Source organism: Grus americana, chromosome 4 (genome assembly GCF_028858705.1).
Source record: "Grus americana isolate bGruAme1 chromosome 4, bGruAme1.mat, whole genome shotgun sequence".
In the NCBI taxonomy this organism is placed as follows: domain Eukaryota; kingdom Metazoa; phylum Chordata; class Aves; order Gruiformes; family Gruidae; genus Grus; species Grus americana.
The window spans coordinates 4,600,102-4,619,905 of NC_072855.1; the positions used below are offsets into that span (position 1 = coordinate 4,600,102).

Genomic DNA, 19,804 nt, shown 5'->3' on the forward strand with positions numbered 1-19,804 from the left:
ATAAAGCAGAGATAGTAATGCTCCGCTTGGTAAAGTCATCTGCTTTTTCAGCTTCCACTGAATTTATAGCCACTCCTATAAGCAACAGAAGTAGGCATACTCTGAATTTCACCAGCTTGAACTGAAATGTAAGCTCCTGACGTGCTGTTCATTACTGCATCCACTTTGTGTCTGCTCCCATTTGATAGACTAACTGGTGTATTTACTTTAGGAAGGGAGTTTTAGAAAAATGTCTAAAAAGTTAGAGGCAATGAACTGTTGTTTAAATTGCTCTTAATCGTGATTTTGACTTAAACTTATTTGAATTCATGTGTCTTTGTCTGCCTCAAAATGCATTTCTTCTAGATGTTTATCACTGTGACATTGAGGATTTTATGGTGCTCTGAAGTGCTTCAGAGGAAACGGAGAGTGTTTTAATACCGCTGATTTACTCTTTCAGGTCTGCAGTAATTTCCTTAGTGCCTAATTATAAGGCTTGGTTTAATTTACTCTACACATAATGTTTACTGATGCACATATGGTGCCATATTTCAGGAAACTATACCCATATCAGGTATTTTTGTGTAAGACTACAGTGTGTAACATTTTTGTCAAATGAAGGAAACTTTCATCTGCGACAGAATAGTTATGATGGATTATTTTTGTCTGGTAAAATCCAAACAGTGCGGTAGCTATAGCTGCTTTTGCTTTTTGATATAAGGACTTGATTTTTTTTTTAACTGAATGAAGTTGTGAGCACAGTGGATTGGCCTTTCAAAGTGGCTTGTGAGGAATTATGAGGCAAAACTCGGTGACAGCTACATCACGTTAGATTACTGCACATAGTTTGTCTATTATTCCTCAAATAATGAGTCTTCATAAAAGCTCACATACTTCAACAAATCTTTGTACTCACTCCAGGAACTTTAGAAGATGCCTCGCTCTGTAATCACTGCAGAAAAACAAGTATGGAGTTTTTAAAACTTTTTTTAATGAGAGACACTGTAAATGTGGGAGAAGCTCAACAGAAGTGTATAACCAAACGAAAAGAAATCAAACAACAAAAACCTATTTCAAGAAATTTCTATTGATGATAGTTTTACATAAAGAAGCTTTCACTGTTCCGTAGTGTCAGCTCGAGAATGACTGTAGTCATATCAGCTAAAGAAGTTTATAGAAGATTGGATTCATAAAGACAGCTTCAAATTTTGATGTTCATTATCAATAATACAGTAGCATGAGGTAGGGAGCACTATAAATGTAGAGGAAAACACAGTCCTTTTCCAAGCACTTCTATAATTCTGTCCTCCTAATGGATTTATGAGCAATGGCAAAGTATGCAGAATTTAATTTCCAAATGGGATTTCAACATTGCGTTTATTTCTTAATTGACATTAATTTTGTTCAGTAATACTATTTCTAAAGTATTATAAAATGTCTTTAATGTTACTTAATAATAAGTTACCAGCAATATAAAAAGTTTTGTTTTCAGTTTTTGCTTGATAGAAATTACTGCGAAGGCGAAGGAATAAAAACCCAAACAAAATAAACCCCCAAAAAGAATAAAACCAACAAAAACCCAAACAAAACAAACCCAAGAAAAATCTCACTGCAGTTGGGGCTTTTTTGAAAGCTATGGATGATAATTGATAGTATCAGATATCAATCACCTCTGTCCCTGGGGCAGGATCAGTTTGTGACTTTGACTCCTGGAAAGGATGATGAGAAATCCATTTTTGCAGAACACAATCAATTTTTAATCTTCTTTCAGCCATTGTCTGCAACTCCAATAGACAGGTCTACAAAAGACAGCTGTCATCAGCTTCCATTGGGGCTAAATCTCTAGGTCTTAGAGAAGCTGATGATAATATTTAGTATGCCAACCTGTTCCTGCAGCTGGGGTAGGTGGGAATGCAAGTGTGACACATGTAACACTTACTCTATCAACCCTTTAAAGCTTACTGGATCTAACTGCTTTTAAGTGAAGTTACTACACGTGCTTATCACAGTGAGGATAACTTCATGAAGGGTTTTCATAAACAACTTCCTTCCCATTTGTGACCAAATAGCTCTTTAATCTCCCCAGAGCAGTTTTGTCCCCAATATTGTTTTTTTATTTACTATATTTATAAAAAACATAAAGCTCCAAGGCCACTCTACTTGATTTAAATATCATTTCAGCAGAGCCTGAGACAATACATGAAGATACACAACATGCTGTAGTTCTCAGTTTAATCCATGGATGTTTAATGCATGATTTTTATTCTTCCTCGTTGCCCTCTTCTTTGTCACACCTTTCTCCTCTTTTGCATCAGACCCGCTCGGCTTGTGGTCTTGGTGACATTTTTGACACTTTACAGGCCTCCTCCTCCTGGGTTTTCACAAGGATAGTTTTCAAATTCCTATCCCTTTTCTTCTCTACTGGAGTAACCTCCTACAATCATTCCCTCCTTCTTTGATCCTACGTGTAATGTCCTGTTCTACAACTTCATCCTTCTGTGTTCTCCTTGTCACAGCTCTGCCCTCCCAGGTCGTACAGAAGGTGAAAGTTAATCACGCTCTTTCACTGATGGATTATTTTTACTTCATTAATGCTTTCCACTAACTGTTCAGGCTCTACCTGTATTTCTGTCCTCCTGTTTTTTCCATCATTTTTTGATGGTAATCTCTGTACTGTCCTCTACACTTTAATGCCCTGTCTCATTCTTTATTGTTAGAAATAATAAATAGTTGGTACTATCCCAGCACCCAATTGGCACTGGGATTTTATTGTTCTCTCTAGACATGAAACAAGACACAGTTCTTTCCCTGATAATATTCATATATTTGGGGTGTATGTGGATGTCTGTCCCCCAAGCTTATACATTTTTCTCTCCTTTTGTGTAATTGCCCTAAAGTTGTTAGCAAGCCTAAGGCTTGCTCTTGCCAAAATATGTTTTTTGAAAAGGCAGTATAAAAGAAATAAATTTTTTTTAAAAAAACAGAAGAACTTAGTTACCATTTTGAGAAATCCTTTGTGGTGACCTACAACTAGGAGGAACATTTTTGTGTGTGTCTTATTCTCTTTCAAATCTCTGGTCAAAACTTGTCACTTCAAGTGGTAAATTCATCCTCAAGTCTCTCCCTGACTGGGCAAGTTTCTCTGTAGAGAGAAGAAAGCTCACACACAGAAAAATATATGAAGAAGTATGATCAGTTTTTCTAACAGCATTTCTTCCTGAGTTTTTATCTTAGGTTCAAATGTTAAATATTTTTATCTAGTATACTCCAGAAATCTGTAGTTTGGGTGTCCAGGTGTGATAGGTTCTTTAAATTTTAATCTCTTTGCTGTTTAATCAATCAAGACATAACTGATGGCATTAATGTCCACATCCCCCAATCTACCATTTTTTGGTCACACATCTATAGGTTGTAGTGTGCAGAATCGACTGAGACTTTCTCTTTAGCACTATACTGCAGTAGCTTCTAAGGATCACTGTCTTATTCCCCAGAACTCAATTTTACAATCTATTGGAGGAGACTCAATTTAATTGCATTGGAGAAGGCTTTATTTTCATCTTTTTCAATTAAATGAATACCTGTTTGGGAGTGCTCTGCAGCTGCAAACTGGAGTTAGGCTCAGCTTGTAATACATGTTAAGTAGAAAATGGTGAATAAGGTGCTCCTTGGTAAACTTTTGCTACAGATAGCTTTATAATGCCAGTCTTTACAAAGTTTAACAACCTGTTAGAGTCATTAATCTCCTGCTGTGACTTTACCTTCCAGTGTCAGGATTAGACATTTAATTCTCTACTAGACTGCAAGTAGCACTGAGACATTTTGGTTCTAAAATTGTCATATAGCCATGGAAAACATCATTTCAGTGGGCAGTTTAACCTCTCTGAGCTCAATTATAGCTGTGAATCGACAATGATAAACCAGCCCTAAACAGTGCTTAGAACAGTAGAACACGATGCTATCAAAACCAGCGACTGACTCCATGTGCCGTAAACTGACTGAATCGACTGAACTGGAAAGACATAAGATCTGCCATGTGGTACACCATTCATACTTTTAAAAATATTTGCGGGTCTTGATGTTTTCCCTTCATATCTTTGTGCTGGTTTGGGAACCTTATTATTCTTTAACTATATGTTAATGTATTAAGTGTTCTCCGTGACAAAATGAATTAGCAAGACCTTTATTTGATGTGTTTTCTCCTCGGACAAATGGCGTTTCATGCAGTGGAAACTACCCACACTTTGAAGTCAACTCTAACTTAAAAATTCCCTGGAGGGAAAAAAACCTGAAGCGTTGACTTATGAGTAATAGTTTGTGCCATAATATTTACATCAGAATGCAGGGTAAATTAAGGCATTGCAAAGACGTTGTTTAATGTATGTACGAGCGCAATATCTCATGCTGGTTTTAGACTAAAACTTGACGTGGTTTTGCTGCATGTTTTATGGCCATTTAGATTCAAGTCAGAGGCTTCTCCCATTCCCTTCTGAACAGAGGTTAGCTGTATGAAGCGGTAAAATCTGTGGATGCGTAAGCAATCTCTTTGGCTGGACTTTGTTGCAGTACGCAGAGGAACATAAAAGATTAGTTGTGCAGTAGTTATTTACCTTGATGAATAGCTCTAATTGGATCAAATAGACTGGTAATGCTGAGCTAATACTTTTAAATGTCTTGTCTTGTGCAATTAATATTACCTTGTCATGTAGCCATTTGAGCTATGGGATGAATGTCTTACGTTCATACTCCTGGCACATTTAACAAATGATTTTGTCAAGTCATTCTTTATAGCTTGTGGTGATGGATAGCAAAATTTGTGGTCTCCTGCGTATATAAAAACCGTTAACTATACCTTTCAACTTCAATGCAAGGGCGTCCTAAAACTCGGATAACCAATTTCTAAAGACGTTATAATGCATGTTTACAAGAGGCGTCAGAAATATGCTGCTGCCATCTTTGATTAACACAGCATAGGAAAATAGAATTTGTTAATTTTATATTTAACAAACCTGTGACAGAATTCAGATTTTTTTTTTTTTTGGCTGCTGCAAGTCTGAACTGTAGAAGGCAACACACAGTTACCATTAGAAACAAGTTATCCATTTTACTCTTCTATTTTGATTCAGATATAACTCTACTGTATATTTACAATCGTAAAACCCAAAATTGCTGGTTAGCTGATGCTTTTACTGTCCTTTTTATTGATTTCTGGTATGTAGTTGTAGACTGAAGATATTTAATACCGATGAAAACAAACTGCGTACTTAAACATGCTGGGACTCTTCTTACAGTTCCATAGGGCGTACTTTTATAATCCGATCTATAATACCACATTAACCTTGATTAAAAATTGAATTGCTTGTTCGTTGAACACAACCCTTTGAAACAGATACCTCCTTATGGAATGATATAAACAGAAAAATGTCAGTGTTTATTTAACAGGGTTTTTTTTTTTCAGTATAGTGGACAGTAGGTTTTACTGATGCTTGAAATGAACTTAAGTGGATTTTTAAGGATTTTCGCTAAGAATGGGATGGGAAACTTATAACCTGCGTGTGTTCCTCTGGAAACGCTACCATTTGGCCTATTTCAGTCCAATGGACTTCAAAAAGTCAAACCGTAGGTGGTAAAGTGAGGCATCTAACGTGGGAGCAGAGTTTCTTAGCAAGTGTTGGGAGACGGACACCTGCAGAGGGTGATGACGCAAACGTGAGATGAACCCTCTCTGTCTGCTGGCTATAGGTGAAACCCTTCATTTAGTAGGGAGGGAATGATATACATAGTGATTGGAAATCTATCAGCCATATAATTCAGAGTGCTATCCTGGTGCACTGTTCTCTGAAACTTAAAAAAATACCCCAAGATGTTCCTTTTTTTTTCCCCCTCCCCCCAATGCTTTGATATATTTGGAGCAATGTTAGTGTTTATCTCTTATTGGTAACATTGAAATCTATTCATGGATCAGACTCTCGTTGTACTAGATGCTGTGCAAACAGACCCAAAGGACGGTCTGAAAGAGATCTCAATATAAGAATAAAACAAGAGTCAGCAAGTGGATATCAGCAGATCGATGAAAGAAAAAAAGAAAGAGTACAAGGTGACAACGTGATAGGTAGTAGCTACCACATGCCAGCTTCCCAACTATTGGCAGGTCTCTTTGATATATTCTTCTTCTCTATTTTTGTCTTTTTCCCCCCTGTTTGTATGTATTACTGTGATAGCTATTCTGAGTCCTTTAATAATTTTGGAAAATGGAAAAATACTTTCCAGGTAAAATCTGAGTCTAATTAATTTTTTAGAGAAATTAAGTATTGCTGTTCTTAATACGTTAGCTGCTTTAGTTGCAATAGAAATAAAAGGAATACTGCATGCAAACACAGGTATGCTATTCTGCTTTGCTTGTTTTTATGGCGCCACTCAGGGATTGAATGGAAATATTCAAAGTTGGCGTTCTCCTTATTCAGACAGAGCTGACAATTGCTGCTGTCAAACAGCAAATGCATCTTGGATCATGTATTTACAGTGCCTAACAATATAGCAGTTTTCAATATGATTGGGTGTGTTGGTGACACCTTTTCTAGCTAGAGCTTTCTTGTCTGGACTGCAAAACAGAGAAAATTACCTTTCCTGATGTTTCACCTAACTAAAAATGCATGATTTAAGGAGACTAATGGCTAGCCAGACCTCCAGGCTGACTAGCTCCCAGCTTGCGTTTGAGTCCACAGTTTTTCGTTCTTAACAATCAAAAAACTGGAGAAAACATGCTAAAAATGTTTCTGATCCATGTTCCTATAAAGCAGTTAAGTTTCCAGGAAGAATTACTTAAGATTTCAGTCATCTTTCTGGCCGTCTTTCAAATTTTAGTGAAGTTTGTCATTAATTAGTGGTTATTAGCAAGGTGAGTGACATCATTCTTACAGTAGTATTGTTTCAAACAGATGTTTTTATGAAATAACAGGTGTTTAATCTTCAGTAACTTGTAGGGTGGTTGTTTGGGTTTTTTTTCCTTCAGAATAAATTGTAGTGTATTTTCTAAACTGCCTGGAAAATGCTTAGAAAGGCTTTCTGTATCTACCTGTTGGAGATATTTGAACAAGAACACAAAGCACAAGGCATGTGATAAACGAAATACTCATTATTGCGTAGAATACTATTCAGTGCAGGAATCAGAGGAGGCTTAGAAATATTCAAGCTAATATTTTTAATGGTTGCTTGAAGTTAAGCTCCTTAATCCATATTTGTTTTAAGTGAGCCGAACTGGTTTTTTTAAAGTAGTGCACAGCTTTCAATTCTCATCAATTTGCAATGTATTATGTGGATAATCACCATCGTCCTATATAGATCCATTCAGGCCAGTAGGATTAGGTGTGTGAGTCAGCACGGATCTCAGGAGGGTTTTGGAGAGCCTAGGTCCTTAAGTGTTAGATATTTATAAGCTTGCTGCAAATATGTAATTGGAGGAAAGAAAGAAAAAAGCCCAAACTCCCATACAATGCTGTAAGATGCGACAGATCAATGCTTACATATAAGTAGCTGATGAATACAACGGGCATATACATTGATAATTCTACTTTTATTCACTGGTCTGCTTTCTTTTGTCACAGCTACGGAAGGCAGTGATGGATCATATATCGGATTCATTCCTGGAGACCAATGTCCCATTACTGGTTCTCATTGAAGCTGCAAAAAGTGGTAATGAGAAAGAAGTGAAGGAGTATGCTCAGGTCTTCCGTGAACACGCCAACAAGTTAGTTGAGGTAAGTGACCATATTGACACAGCTAGATTTCCATCTTGCCTCTCTAGGAAAATGATATACTGGCTGAAATGTTCGAGGTAGCATTTCTGCAATAATTCTGTAATTTCAGGAGTTTTGGTCAACTTTATCCAGGCGATTGCACAGCGAATGTCTGGATGACTGGCAGAGAGAAGCACGTGCTGTGTTTTAGTAGCTTATTAACGAAACTGAGCATGTTAAAAATGGTATTTCCAGTATTTTGTCAAAAGTCATATGCAACAAGAAATAAATTTCAGTTCAGTTTTACTAACAGTACAATAGATCTTAATCTTTATTAAGTGAAAAGCCAAATAGGTGTTTCATACTGTATCTGGTACTGGCCAAAGGCTGCTCTAGACTTAAGAGCTCATCATGCTGACATAAATTATGGAAAAGGGCATATAGAGAAAGCATAGCCTTAAGACCATATTTACTCTTGAAAGGTCTGTATTACAAATATATATAGTATCTTCTCTTTCCAAAGAAACCTACTGTCTAAAGTCAAATGATAATTTCAAGTCTTCAGGGATGACATTGAAATAGCTCTATACTACCATCGGGAGTATAAAACATAATGATTGAAACCTGGATGTTCATTGAATGGACTTTTAATAAAATAATGATAATGCTCATCTCTGTTTGCCCTTTAACAGATCAAGAACTATGAAAAATGCTTGTATTTCCTGAAGACAAATATAACTCAGCTTGCTAGTATGTGGCGTTATTGACTTCTCTGTACTAGCATTATTTTGAAGAATATGTAGCCCCTTTGCAACATCCTTTCTCTCTAGCCATACTATGTGTTATTTAGCGAAGGAAAATGCTATTTGGGAACTACTGATTTGACAAGTATTGAACTATAGTTTTGAATGGCTTCTGTTCTTAAAGCAGACATTGTCCTAATTCTTTAGTCCCTGAGCTGTAGCAAGGAGTAAGGGTTTCTTGGTTACTGTTGACTAGAGACAGACAGTTCCCCGACAAATGTGTGTGTTTGGGGGTGGGGTGTATTTTTAGTGGGAGTAAGGTGCTGTTTTGGAGCATCTCACTCCTCCCATGTACAAAACAGGGAATCAAGGTACCTCATCCAGGGTCTGGGAGTCAGATGTTTCCTATAGCTTTTGTAGGCACCTAAAGGTAGTTCCTGGGGTTTAAAAGCTCCATATGGATTCTGTAAAATGCTGACTACAGTAAGGTTAATTACTGTTATCTGCAAGAGGAGCACAGGACTGTCGGCAGCTTTCAGTTCAGACTCCTCTGAATTATGCAAAGATTTGTTGCTGCCACCCGGTGACTGGAGCTGTGGCAATGAGAAAGGAAATAGCCGGTAGGTATATAAAGAGAGGAAAAAACAAACAAACAGAAAACAAACATAGTTATATTGTAGTGGCAGTCAGAGTTGGAGCCTTATACATAATATGCAATGAACATACGTGGTTAGTATTATAGCAGTACCCTCATAGATTTGCAACAAATTGTTGCAGTTACAGGTCTAATAGCATTACTAAAAAGTTAAAATTTACGAAGTAGATCTTATTAAAAAGATAATAAGAGATAACGACATAAAAGTTGGAAAAATACCTATTAAAGACTATAGTTAAAAAACCGCAGCCCTCCTCCCAAAACAAAAAACAAACAAAAACCCCCAAACCCACCTTCAACTGGACGAAACCCAACAAGAGAGTGGTTATAGTTACCTAGCTTTGGTTTGCAAGCCTAACATCACATTAGACTTGTATTTGAAGTTGGTTATTACTGATTTTTGAACATTATGTGACCATCTTTAGGTACTCCACCAATAAAAAAATGCTGATAATAACAATGTCTTGGCCCTAATACCTAATATTTTTATTCCATTTAGGCTGTTCTAGACTATTAGAAGCAGATACTTAATTGATTCTTGTATGTCTCTGACATCTGGTGCTAGACTGTGGGTCCATCCTTACTCTTTTTCAAGGATGAGATCTTGTAGATGGATATTAGTCTTTTATTTGTGAGGATTCTTTATGTTTTGGGTAATCTTGAAGAAATTAATTTCTAGTGCAAGTTGAATTTTGAAACCCAAGTTTCAGGCTCATCAGACTGCACAAAAAAATAAATATTTGGAATAGATTTATGTCCCTTGTACACTAGATTTTGCACTTAAAATAGTTTCATCATTTTTACTTAATGATGCACAATGGTATCTTAGCAGATGGGCTTCTATGGTTTTGTGGGTCAAGTATTTTGCAAATAGTAAAATGTGGTTTAAAGATGAGACATAATCAAGTGACTATGGAATGTAAGATCCTTTCCGAGGCACAGGGCCAGAATCGCTTGCTAATATATGCGGACACAGTTCCACTGAACTATATGGAGTTACACTTGCGTATGTTAGAGGAATTTGTCACTGCAAATCCAATACAATGAGAACTCTGTGATATTAATCATTACTTTAAAAACCAGAATCTGAATTTCTTGGATGTCTTACCAAGCTCAATAGAAAGTCTGTCAAGAGGTCAGGGAAAATAAGTGATGTTTTAATACTTCTTTATGTAAAAGCTACATTTTACCGTTCTAAGAAAAAAATGCATTTCTTGATATTTGATGAATACAAATGGCAAATTTTTCTTTGCATAGCCAATACACTTTCAAAAATATCTGCTGTATGAATGCGGCTTATGGAAGTTAACTTTCTTTTATATATTCCATATTAGAGAATACTTAAATCGTAAGAGCTTCTTTAATCACTTCTGTATTTTCCCTTCCTCACCTCTTACAACATTTTGGCTTTTGCTTTTCACTTGTTTTGCTATGATATGCCTTGTTTGAGAATGATAACCACAAAGATGAATTCTCATTTTTCTAAGCATTCACGGACAACCAGTTTAGTCCATGGGTTGTGTTGGAAACCCAGAGTAATGTGTCATCCCATGAAACTTGAGGCACTTTATCTGTGACACCTATGTTTAGAAGCCTTCTCAGGGTCCCTCTAGAGTCCAAGAAGGCAGAGCACCTCATGAATGAGACCCAGCTTAATTATGATGTGAATCATCCAAAATGACTCAAATTGTCATACAGATAGTTGAGGTAAATAATAATAAAATAAAACAGAATTTAGATGGTACCATTCCAGACTTGGATGGCTAACTCCTTTTCTTCAAATCATATTTCAGCAGTCATTTTTCATCTTTTCTGCCTTCTGAAACTGAAGTTAGAGTGCCTTTCCAGGTCATGATCTTTACCTCATGAATCCTTTTAATGTTTTAAAAAAAATTATCTCTAATGATTGCAAGTCAGAAGATGCCTGAGTTGTATTGCCAGCTTCAAATGTGACCTTGGGAAGTCATTTAACTTCTGTATCCAGGCACCTTAATTTGTAGCATAAGGTTAATGACAGATAATTCTAATACCTACCACATAAAGGCACTTGACTGATAAATCAGCTCAGATTTATTCAATGCATCTATCAAAGCACTATATGGGAGCTAATTCATTTTTTTTATTATCATTATTCTGTTTAGTAAATCTTCCTTGGTTTAACTGTTAGTCCTCTGGACTGTTTTGTGGGGTGTTTTTTGTTTTTTCAAAACTAAATTATTAAATCCAACCATTTTTCCTGGGACATGAAATTCAGCAGCCAGTAAACTCCTAAAAGCCATGATAGCAAGTTGTTTATTGGCTTTCAACAGGAAACTTCAACATGTTTGACATTTAATTAAGAACTGTGAAAATTCAGATTATAGGGCCTTCTAGTTAAATTAGTGGATTGGATCAGAATTTCCATCCTTACAAGGATGGAGAAAAGTCCAAGTGAGTTCTATTAATCATTTAAGTTTTGGGGTTTTAAAATATTTTTACAGAAGGACTTCACAATTTGGTGATCAGTGAACATTTACCAGAGTTAAAACCAGTTGCATTATTCTTCCTTGAAATGTATTTCCAACAAAATTGGAATGAAGGGGATTTTTTTCTTTAGCATGAACTGATGCAGCACCAAATTTGAAACAGCTAAAACTAATGTTTTGAAAAGACAGTGCCTTACCAATTTTGTATGAATTAATTTTTAGAAGAATTTTGTGGAGGCTACGTGTATCTATCAGTTTCATCTCATACAAAAGATTTCTGGAGACACCCAAAATAATCACAGTTATCTTCTAAGAACACTTGGCTAGTGGAAGAACTGTTAGGCAATGGTTTATGGTGATTAAAATTTGATATAGTGCAAGCAAATCAATAGTATCACAAGGTTGGAGAGTAATTTGTAGCAGATGAAACCTAACAGCAGCATTTCTGTTTCTGTTTTATAGTCTCTTTGTCCATTAGGCTTGCAGGAGTCTTTAACTTTCTCCTGACAATCTAATTGCCACTTTGAAGAGGATACTGGGCTTACTTTTAGGAGTTTAGGGGTGGTTTGTTTGGGTTTTTTTTCTTTTACAATGTCAAGCAAAAATAAAAGTTAGTGTTTGAACTTTATAAGATATGATGCAGGCTATCCTTCATTTTTCCAAGCATTACTTGCATTATTTGTAGCTCCCTAATTCAGACTGATTGTATGTTTTCACATCATAAATGTGGAAATAGGCTTGTACACTGAAGACAAGGCAGGGGGGAAAACCACTGCTCGCATACACAGCACACAAACCAAGCAATCGGACCTGCTCGGTGACCCCTTCTTACGTCATTTGGTAATGAGAGGAGAGAGGGGTGAAAGAGTGTGAAAGGAAATGTTACTATGGTGGTGGACAGTGAATTTAATCTAGATTTACATCAGCAGGAACAGAACCAATACCCAAGCCAGAATTTTTTTCATTCCAGAAATATCTCTCAGAAAAGCACGCAGAGTGTTTGGTCCCTAAGAAACACAAAGCTAGACTTTCTTGTAGGGAGTGAAGATCTTTGGTGTAAATCTGCAATGTACTTGAGATGGATGGAGCTCTGACAGTTTACAGTGTGGCACTCTAGCTCACTTTCAGGATGTACTCGTGATCTTCATAAGGAATATATAATAATGTTTTGTTTGTGCTTTTGTAAATATTGTATAAGTTCATGAACTGAGTTGGATTTTCACTTAAGGCAGATAAAACCCAGTCAGAAGCCTAAGAGGAAAAAGATTGGCTCATTTATTTCTGCAACTTTAGTTCAAGCAACAGAGCATGTTCCTACCGATATATTTCATGAATACCGTCCATACTTGAAATGTTCTTTTTTTTTTTTATTTAAGTGCACATCACTGCATTATCAGAGTGTACAACTACCTGTTTGCTTCTGGTAATGAAGAAAAAGTGTCAATATTCTTTCATAGCTTCTATATCCAACTTCGCTCATGAAAAATGTATACATCCCTGGGTTTGCTCTTACAGACTGATCAGCTTTTATTCTTGTATTTTTCTTTCAGATGACAATATGCTTGATAAGAAATAATATTTAGAAGATAGTAATCCTTGGTTCTAATCAAGGAGTGTTAAGAAGGTCATAGATTAGTTTAATTCAAGCCCTTCAAGTTGAGAGATTTTATTTGAAATTAAAGCTGTGGGCTACCTCTGTGTCCTAGTGTTTCATCTGCTCATTTTAGTTTTAATTTCCATCTCAGGTCTTTCTTCCCTGCGTGGACAACAGATGTTCTTAATTCCTAGTAAACATCATGAGTATATTGACGATAGCTAAAACCAGGAGTCCAATTATGTGCAATGAGAGCATGAAAAGCTTGAACTCTTTGCATTTATTTCTTCTGAGTTCCTGCTGCAGCCAGATCTAGTTTGTCCATCTCTTCACCTTCAAGGTGTATATGTCTTTGAGGTAAAGTGAACTCAAAGTCTTTCAGGATAAAACTTTCTGGTAATGCTACGTCACTGGTGAACTCTTTACACTAGCTTTTTTTTACTTACATTAGCCACTGGATATTGGTAGTCCACTGGGATCTAGGCAATCTATGCCAGTTTCATCTTCTGGCTTCTAGATTAACACTGAAATGAAATCAAATTGCCTTATTGAAAAGGTGAGGCACAGAAATGATTGCTGCTTTGTGACTTTTTGAGCCTCTTGTGTACTTCTTCCTGAAGAAGATAGGTTATTAAAGGAGTTAAATAATCAATGCCTACATTTTCAAGATTGCTTTCATCCAAAAGCCATCTCTGCCTTCAGGCAATATGGATCCATCTCTGAGGCTTCCAAAGTCTGCTGTAGCAGGAAGCAGTTGCAGAACCTGCCTGTGATCTGCAGGCTGTGTTGTTAACAAGGAAACATGGGTGAAATAAAAAACAATTTGGCAGTGGAGAACTTGACTACAGCCCTGGATGCTGATCCCTCAACACCTGCCCTTAGTAGGTTTCTCATGAAACCCAGGAATCCAGGATGGCTGAAAGGGAAGGAGCTTCCTTATCTCACAGCTACTTGGGCAATATAGTCCTCTTCCTAAAATTTCTTCCCACTAATAAACACCCAGGTAAACAAGTACCAGAATCTGTAAGGCTATTAGTATTATTTTGAGGAATCATTTTCTCTTCATTTGTCTTTTCTTTATTCTTAGCTTGCTAAGTTTCTGCATCTCATAGCAACACCAAAAGGGTTGAAGGATAATTTTATTTGTTCCAATCTTTTTGTAATGTACATAATAAGCAAATGCTACATAAAGTTAGCAACCTGTGGGTAATGATGGCTCTTTTTTCCTTCCCAGGAGAAGAGTACAAGATGAAAAAAATAAAAAAAAAAAGTGGTAAATTGCTGCAGTATTTGCACGTCATATTAAATGCATCTCTAGTTTTGGGACTGTAGACATAAAGCTAGTGCTGTGCTTGTTCTGTTATCTGATTTCCGATAGGTCCATCATTCATTAGGAAATGACTGTACTATTTTAGTATGTTGTTTTAGTCATTAAGAAAAAAATGTTGGATAATTTTCTACAAATTAAAATGTACTCTAGCCACTTCCTCACTTTTTTATTGTTATTCTTTAACATATTTTTTCTTTGTATACTCTATTAATTGTTTTCTTGAGAAATATCTGACTTTTTCCTTGCAGAAAAACTTATTCCTAGTAATTTCCCAATATTTTCCAGTTAGCTGATTTTTTTAAAAGATAATTAACTTTTAACCATGCTTATTTGCAGCCTCTGTAAAAGAGATGAAGTCCAATTATGCCCTTTTTAGTCACTGAGTAATTTTTTAGGAATATTTCCCTAGTGAATAACACCTGCTTAGCTAGGGACTCACTTCTAATGCTACTGTGCTATATGAATCATGTCGTACACTTTCCCAAAATAATATGACTCCTACAAACTCAAGTATCCATTTATGTCTACTATCTCATACAATCCAGTGACGTAGCAGTCTGTGTGATTTAAAACTTGTTAATAATACAAGCAAGAGCTTTTGATACCATTTTAATTAATTGATTATATGAATTATGAGTTTAGCTCCTCCTAACCAGTTTTGAATTTGTAACCTTAGTATACTAAGATGCCATAGAACATCTAGGCTGGAAATCATCCCCTAACTCTTCCATAGGAAGAAGTGCTTTGAAGGGAGTGGATATGTGAACCTATTAGTGGAAGGGGCCCTCTGGAACGTAAATGTCCTTTTACTTTGAACTTAAGCACTTCTGATAGACATGATTTTTATTTACAGACATGTAATCTCTTCCATCATGGAAGAGATGAAAGTAAGTAGAAGCTCCTGAGACAGATACAAGCCTTAATTACTCCCTCATCAATGAGAGAAGTAAAACTAGTTGTTATCAGAGGTATTGCTCTCAAATTGTCAGGATGAACCCATGGCATCTGTGTGCTGACATGGTGTAAAATTCCCAGCTGTACGACTGCTCAGCCCACTCTGTTTAGCAGCTAGAAATCAATACTGGCAGGTGTGTAGTTTACCTACCTTCTGTTTCTTTTAGATTTGGACGTTTTTTATATTTCTTCTCACTAGGCAGAAAATACGAAAGCCTCTTCACTTAGCAGATGAAACTTATCGCTAGCATTTTGCACTGACCAACCTATTAGTTTTCTGGCAACATAGAAGAAAGTGATCTCTCGCCCCAAAAAATGGATTGTGATTGGAAGTGGGAAGTTCATCAAGTGTTATTAACCTCTGAGAGTTTAATAAAAGATGATGGTAACTGCCTGTCCTTCTGACAGTCATATGGCTTGACTTCTTTCATTCATGTGTCAGCAGGGCATCACTTATGAGACTACCCTTTCCTCTCCCATTGACTGCTCTTTCTCGCAACTGGAAGAAGGATTTGTTAAAGGAGGTAGGGCGATCTCTAGTAAGATACACAGCTGGAGCTAAAAGGGCCAAAGATTAATTTGAGCAAACCTATCTCTTTGGACTAACAGGATATCCTTTGATTAGGATATATCGGGTAGAATGACGACTACTAGCTTCCTCATCTTTCAACCCATTTCAGATGTAGTGAGGGCACTGGGTAAGTTTTCAGGATGAACCCAGATCAAGGCTTTTTTATTACTGTGTTTTTAATATTCAGAATGGCTTGTATCCATTAACTTCTTAATCTCTTCACTTCATTTGACTATCCTCAATGTGTTGTGTAATGCAGACATCTTTCCTACTTGCAGTTGCCAGCTGTGGGGATCTGAAGGGAATATGTGCTTTTGAAGACGGGGAGAATGAGATACTTGGCATGTTAGTTATTCAAAGGTGATATTTTCTAGACAGCCCCACCCTCATTCTTTATTTTTACTCTTATGTTTTCGTCTTTGGTAACAAGCCCTAACCATGACAGCTGCTTTTCACAGTGTTCCTTTAAAAAGGGTACTTCAACCTATGCTCTAGAAGCTCTATGTTTGGATTAAGTTTTGTTACTCAAGACAGGTTAATATTTTAATACTATGTAAAATGCTTAGCATCTCAGCTTTTGTTCTGTGATGTATTAGCACAGTTATATTTCAGTCAGTGAATATTAAGAACTGTGCTTTTGCATATGCATCTTGGGTTTCACTAAGAAAGAAGAGTTTAATCAAATAACCTGTCTTAGAGCATGAAACTTAAGAGAAATAAGGGGAGTTGTGGGGAATAAAAGAAAGGATGAAATACAAGAAGCTATGCTGGTATTCCAAACTCACGACAAAATAGGAAATAAAAAAACCCAGCTTATATTACTGTAGAGAAAAGGAATTTGTCATCCATGATTGAGCCATTTCCAACACACAGATAGAGCGACTAGAACTATCTAAGAAGCCAAAAAGTTCAGTACAAGCAGTAAGTACTTCTGAGCTCTGAAAAGTGCATTTACAAGGAAATGAGTCAGAAATAAAGGAGAGCATTCAGACATGCTCAAAAAATCAGCAGATGCTGTACAAGGAAAAGCCACGTTAAAGACTTGAGGACAGAATGTCATGGTTAATGATGGAGTTTTGAACTGATGTAAAAGAAGAAATTGTAATCAAGAAATCTGATGATTTTGATCAAAAGTCATGGCAGCTTTGATTCTAAAAAAGATTACAGTTGAGATATATATGGCAAAATTTCAAATATAGACCCTCGAGTAATAAAGTTTATTAATCCAGAACAAAGTATGAAAATGCAGAAATCGTTATCTCCAAATATTGGTGGTTTAGGTACACTAGGGTTGTACAGGAGTGTCTATGTTGCTTCAGCTTATGCAATATGTGGGTCACAGTGTACCTTATCCTATTGTTTTTTCCCTGTATCCCATTAGCTAGATTCTAACAAATATTTGGGTTATGATGCACACATCATAGGTATTTCCTACTGCTGCTACAGCAGTGCCAAGTCTGTAGGTGTTTACTTGGTAGCGTGTGAATGTCATAACAATCCTTATTGCCTAAATGTTCCTGGTCAGTGTTGCTGGCTGTGTTGGCTTTTTGACCTTCCTGTTCCAGAGTGGTACACTGGGACCTTAGCAAACACAGTTTGTTGAATGTTCATAGTGGCACCCACATCCATTTCCATTGGTATATTTACAATACCCTTGTGTATTTCTTATTTGAGAACACCAAAACTCCTCTGTCACAAGTTTTGATTAGAAACCTTTCACCAATACCAAATCCGTAATCAATTATGCCAAGTAACTTCAGCAGTGAATTCCCCTCAGTAATAAACTTTATTACTTTATCTGTAATCTGAAGAGGGATATTTCATATTTTCAGCCCTTACAGTTTCTTCCACATTTTATCTGCACCTTTGTTAAGAGGGACCTTTCTTATAATAAATCTATTCTCCACGTACATACTTGCAATTTCTGATCCAACAACTCCCTAACTTTAGGCTGTTAAATGAAGTTCTTTGATCTCTTCCTATAAACCAATTTTTCCCCAAAAGTTTAATTACCTGTGTGACTCATCTCTATGCCACCTGGTTTTTTTCAGCTATTCCACTAGTATGTCTATGTACAAACATAAAATTTCCTACTTTTTCTTACCACTTACTAGATGGAAGTAATACCTGTAGGCATAGTGTTTTGGGGCTTTACTGGAATGAAAAAATCTTGTCACATCAATATGTTTTCTGTCTTTTCCCGGAATTCCAGGTGTTTTCAGTAATGAAATGCACCTTTTGTCATTTTGGATAAGTTCAATAACTGTTGTTATTGAACCTATAGTCTAAGCCTTGGATGGCCTGTGCGGCTTTAAAATATTTTTCTGTCAAAATAGATCCTCCAGATTACCAGCAGAGTCACATAAACTGTCTTTGTTTCCCCAAGGATAGTTGTTATTTGGACAAAATTTACATCTTTTGCTGGAAGCTTTTGCTACGGAATTGCGTGAGGGAAATGGCAACGAGATCAGGGTGATGCTATGAATGGACACAGCAAGCTGTGAGAATTAAGAGTCTGGGAGGGCTTTTGGGAGAAGAGAAGGTTTTAGGGTGAATTTTCAGTGATGTTATTTATATGTGTTTGTAATGCTGCTGCTGAATGTCAAGTACATATGGGACTAGATTTATTTTTTTTAGAGTTTAGTCATGATTTTTTTTTTTACTTATTGACAACCCATGTATTCAACAAGAAAATTCAACATTTCATGTAGATATGGATCCAGAAAGTAAGTGTTCTTGGTCATAATCTTCCTAGGTAAAAACTTGAGCTCGTGATGAGGGAAGAGACACATTGGAAAACCTATAATGCTGCAACCCTGTTATACCTCATTAGTTAAAAAAATACTAAACTCATTCAGAAAATAACTAGATATTACTGAATAAAATACTATCATCCTAATAACAAGTTTTCTTAGTGTTTGAAAATGGTTTTTGTACCTTAATTCAGAGATGTTTCCAAACAAAAACCACAATAAATGAAGACTGACTTAATGGCTTAGCATGCAAAGTCATTGCTTTTATTGGTTTATTTCCAAGTCCAGAGTTCTGAAAATCAAATAAAATAATTAAGTGGATTTCCTTCAAAGTTCCAGAAAGTTTTTCCTATTGTCTCAGAGCAAGCATGAGGAACTTCAACCTGAGGACAACTTTGTAAGAAACGTATAAGTATCTGAGAAAAGGATTTTAGCATGAAAGCGTAATCTCAACAGGAAGTTTAGTTTCACAGTACACGAGTTATAAAAATCCAGGTAAAACTGTGTTTCAGTGATGCTGAAGTGGTTTCAAGACTTCAAAAGTTCAGTAAAAGAGGTTGTGTAAGCCTTAGTCTCTCTACAATACATTATGCTTGAAAGCACAAGATAGAGAAGGAAGGAAAAGTCAAGATTTTATCGATGAGCATACTTCTTGCAGTCAAAAGGATTGTGGAACAGAGACCCTGCTTCTAAAGGATCAGAAACTTACAGGCTAGTGATATCGCCCTAATGTCTGGGTCATTACACCTAGGTGAGAAAGTCAAGTTACTCTTTTGTAATGTGAACCTTTTATCATTGCGCAAAAAATGGTGGTGTTACGTGTCTCCTTGTAGTGCATAATTCCATCGTCATACCCTTTGAGGTACCAATTAAATGGCTCAAGTTTTTCTTGTAATGAAAGTAAGTACAATTCTTACTCATGGATATTGCAGAGCGTGTAGGAGATCATGTGTTACCCTTCCAATACACAATGCGTACTATTGTGTAATTTAAATGGATTTGTAATTTTTACCATGCCTAAGGAAAC

At 36.4% G+C, this 19,804-nt stretch overlaps 1 protein-coding gene across 4 annotated transcripts in view; it reads left to right on the top strand.

Annotated features, from left to right (window-relative positions):
• CTNNA2 (catenin alpha 2) overlaps window positions 1-19,804 on the top strand; it is a 539,666-nt gene that overhangs the window by 427,495 nt on the left and 92,367 nt on the right. For all 4 annotated transcript variants that reach the window (XM_054824266.1, XM_054824262.1, XM_054824263.1 and 1 more), the window contains one exon: window positions 7,581-7,733. In XM_054824266.1, the coding sequence (XP_054680241.1) occupies window positions 7,581-7,733 (153 nt within the window). The remainder of the gene's footprint in view (window positions 1-7,580; window positions 7,734-19,804) is intronic.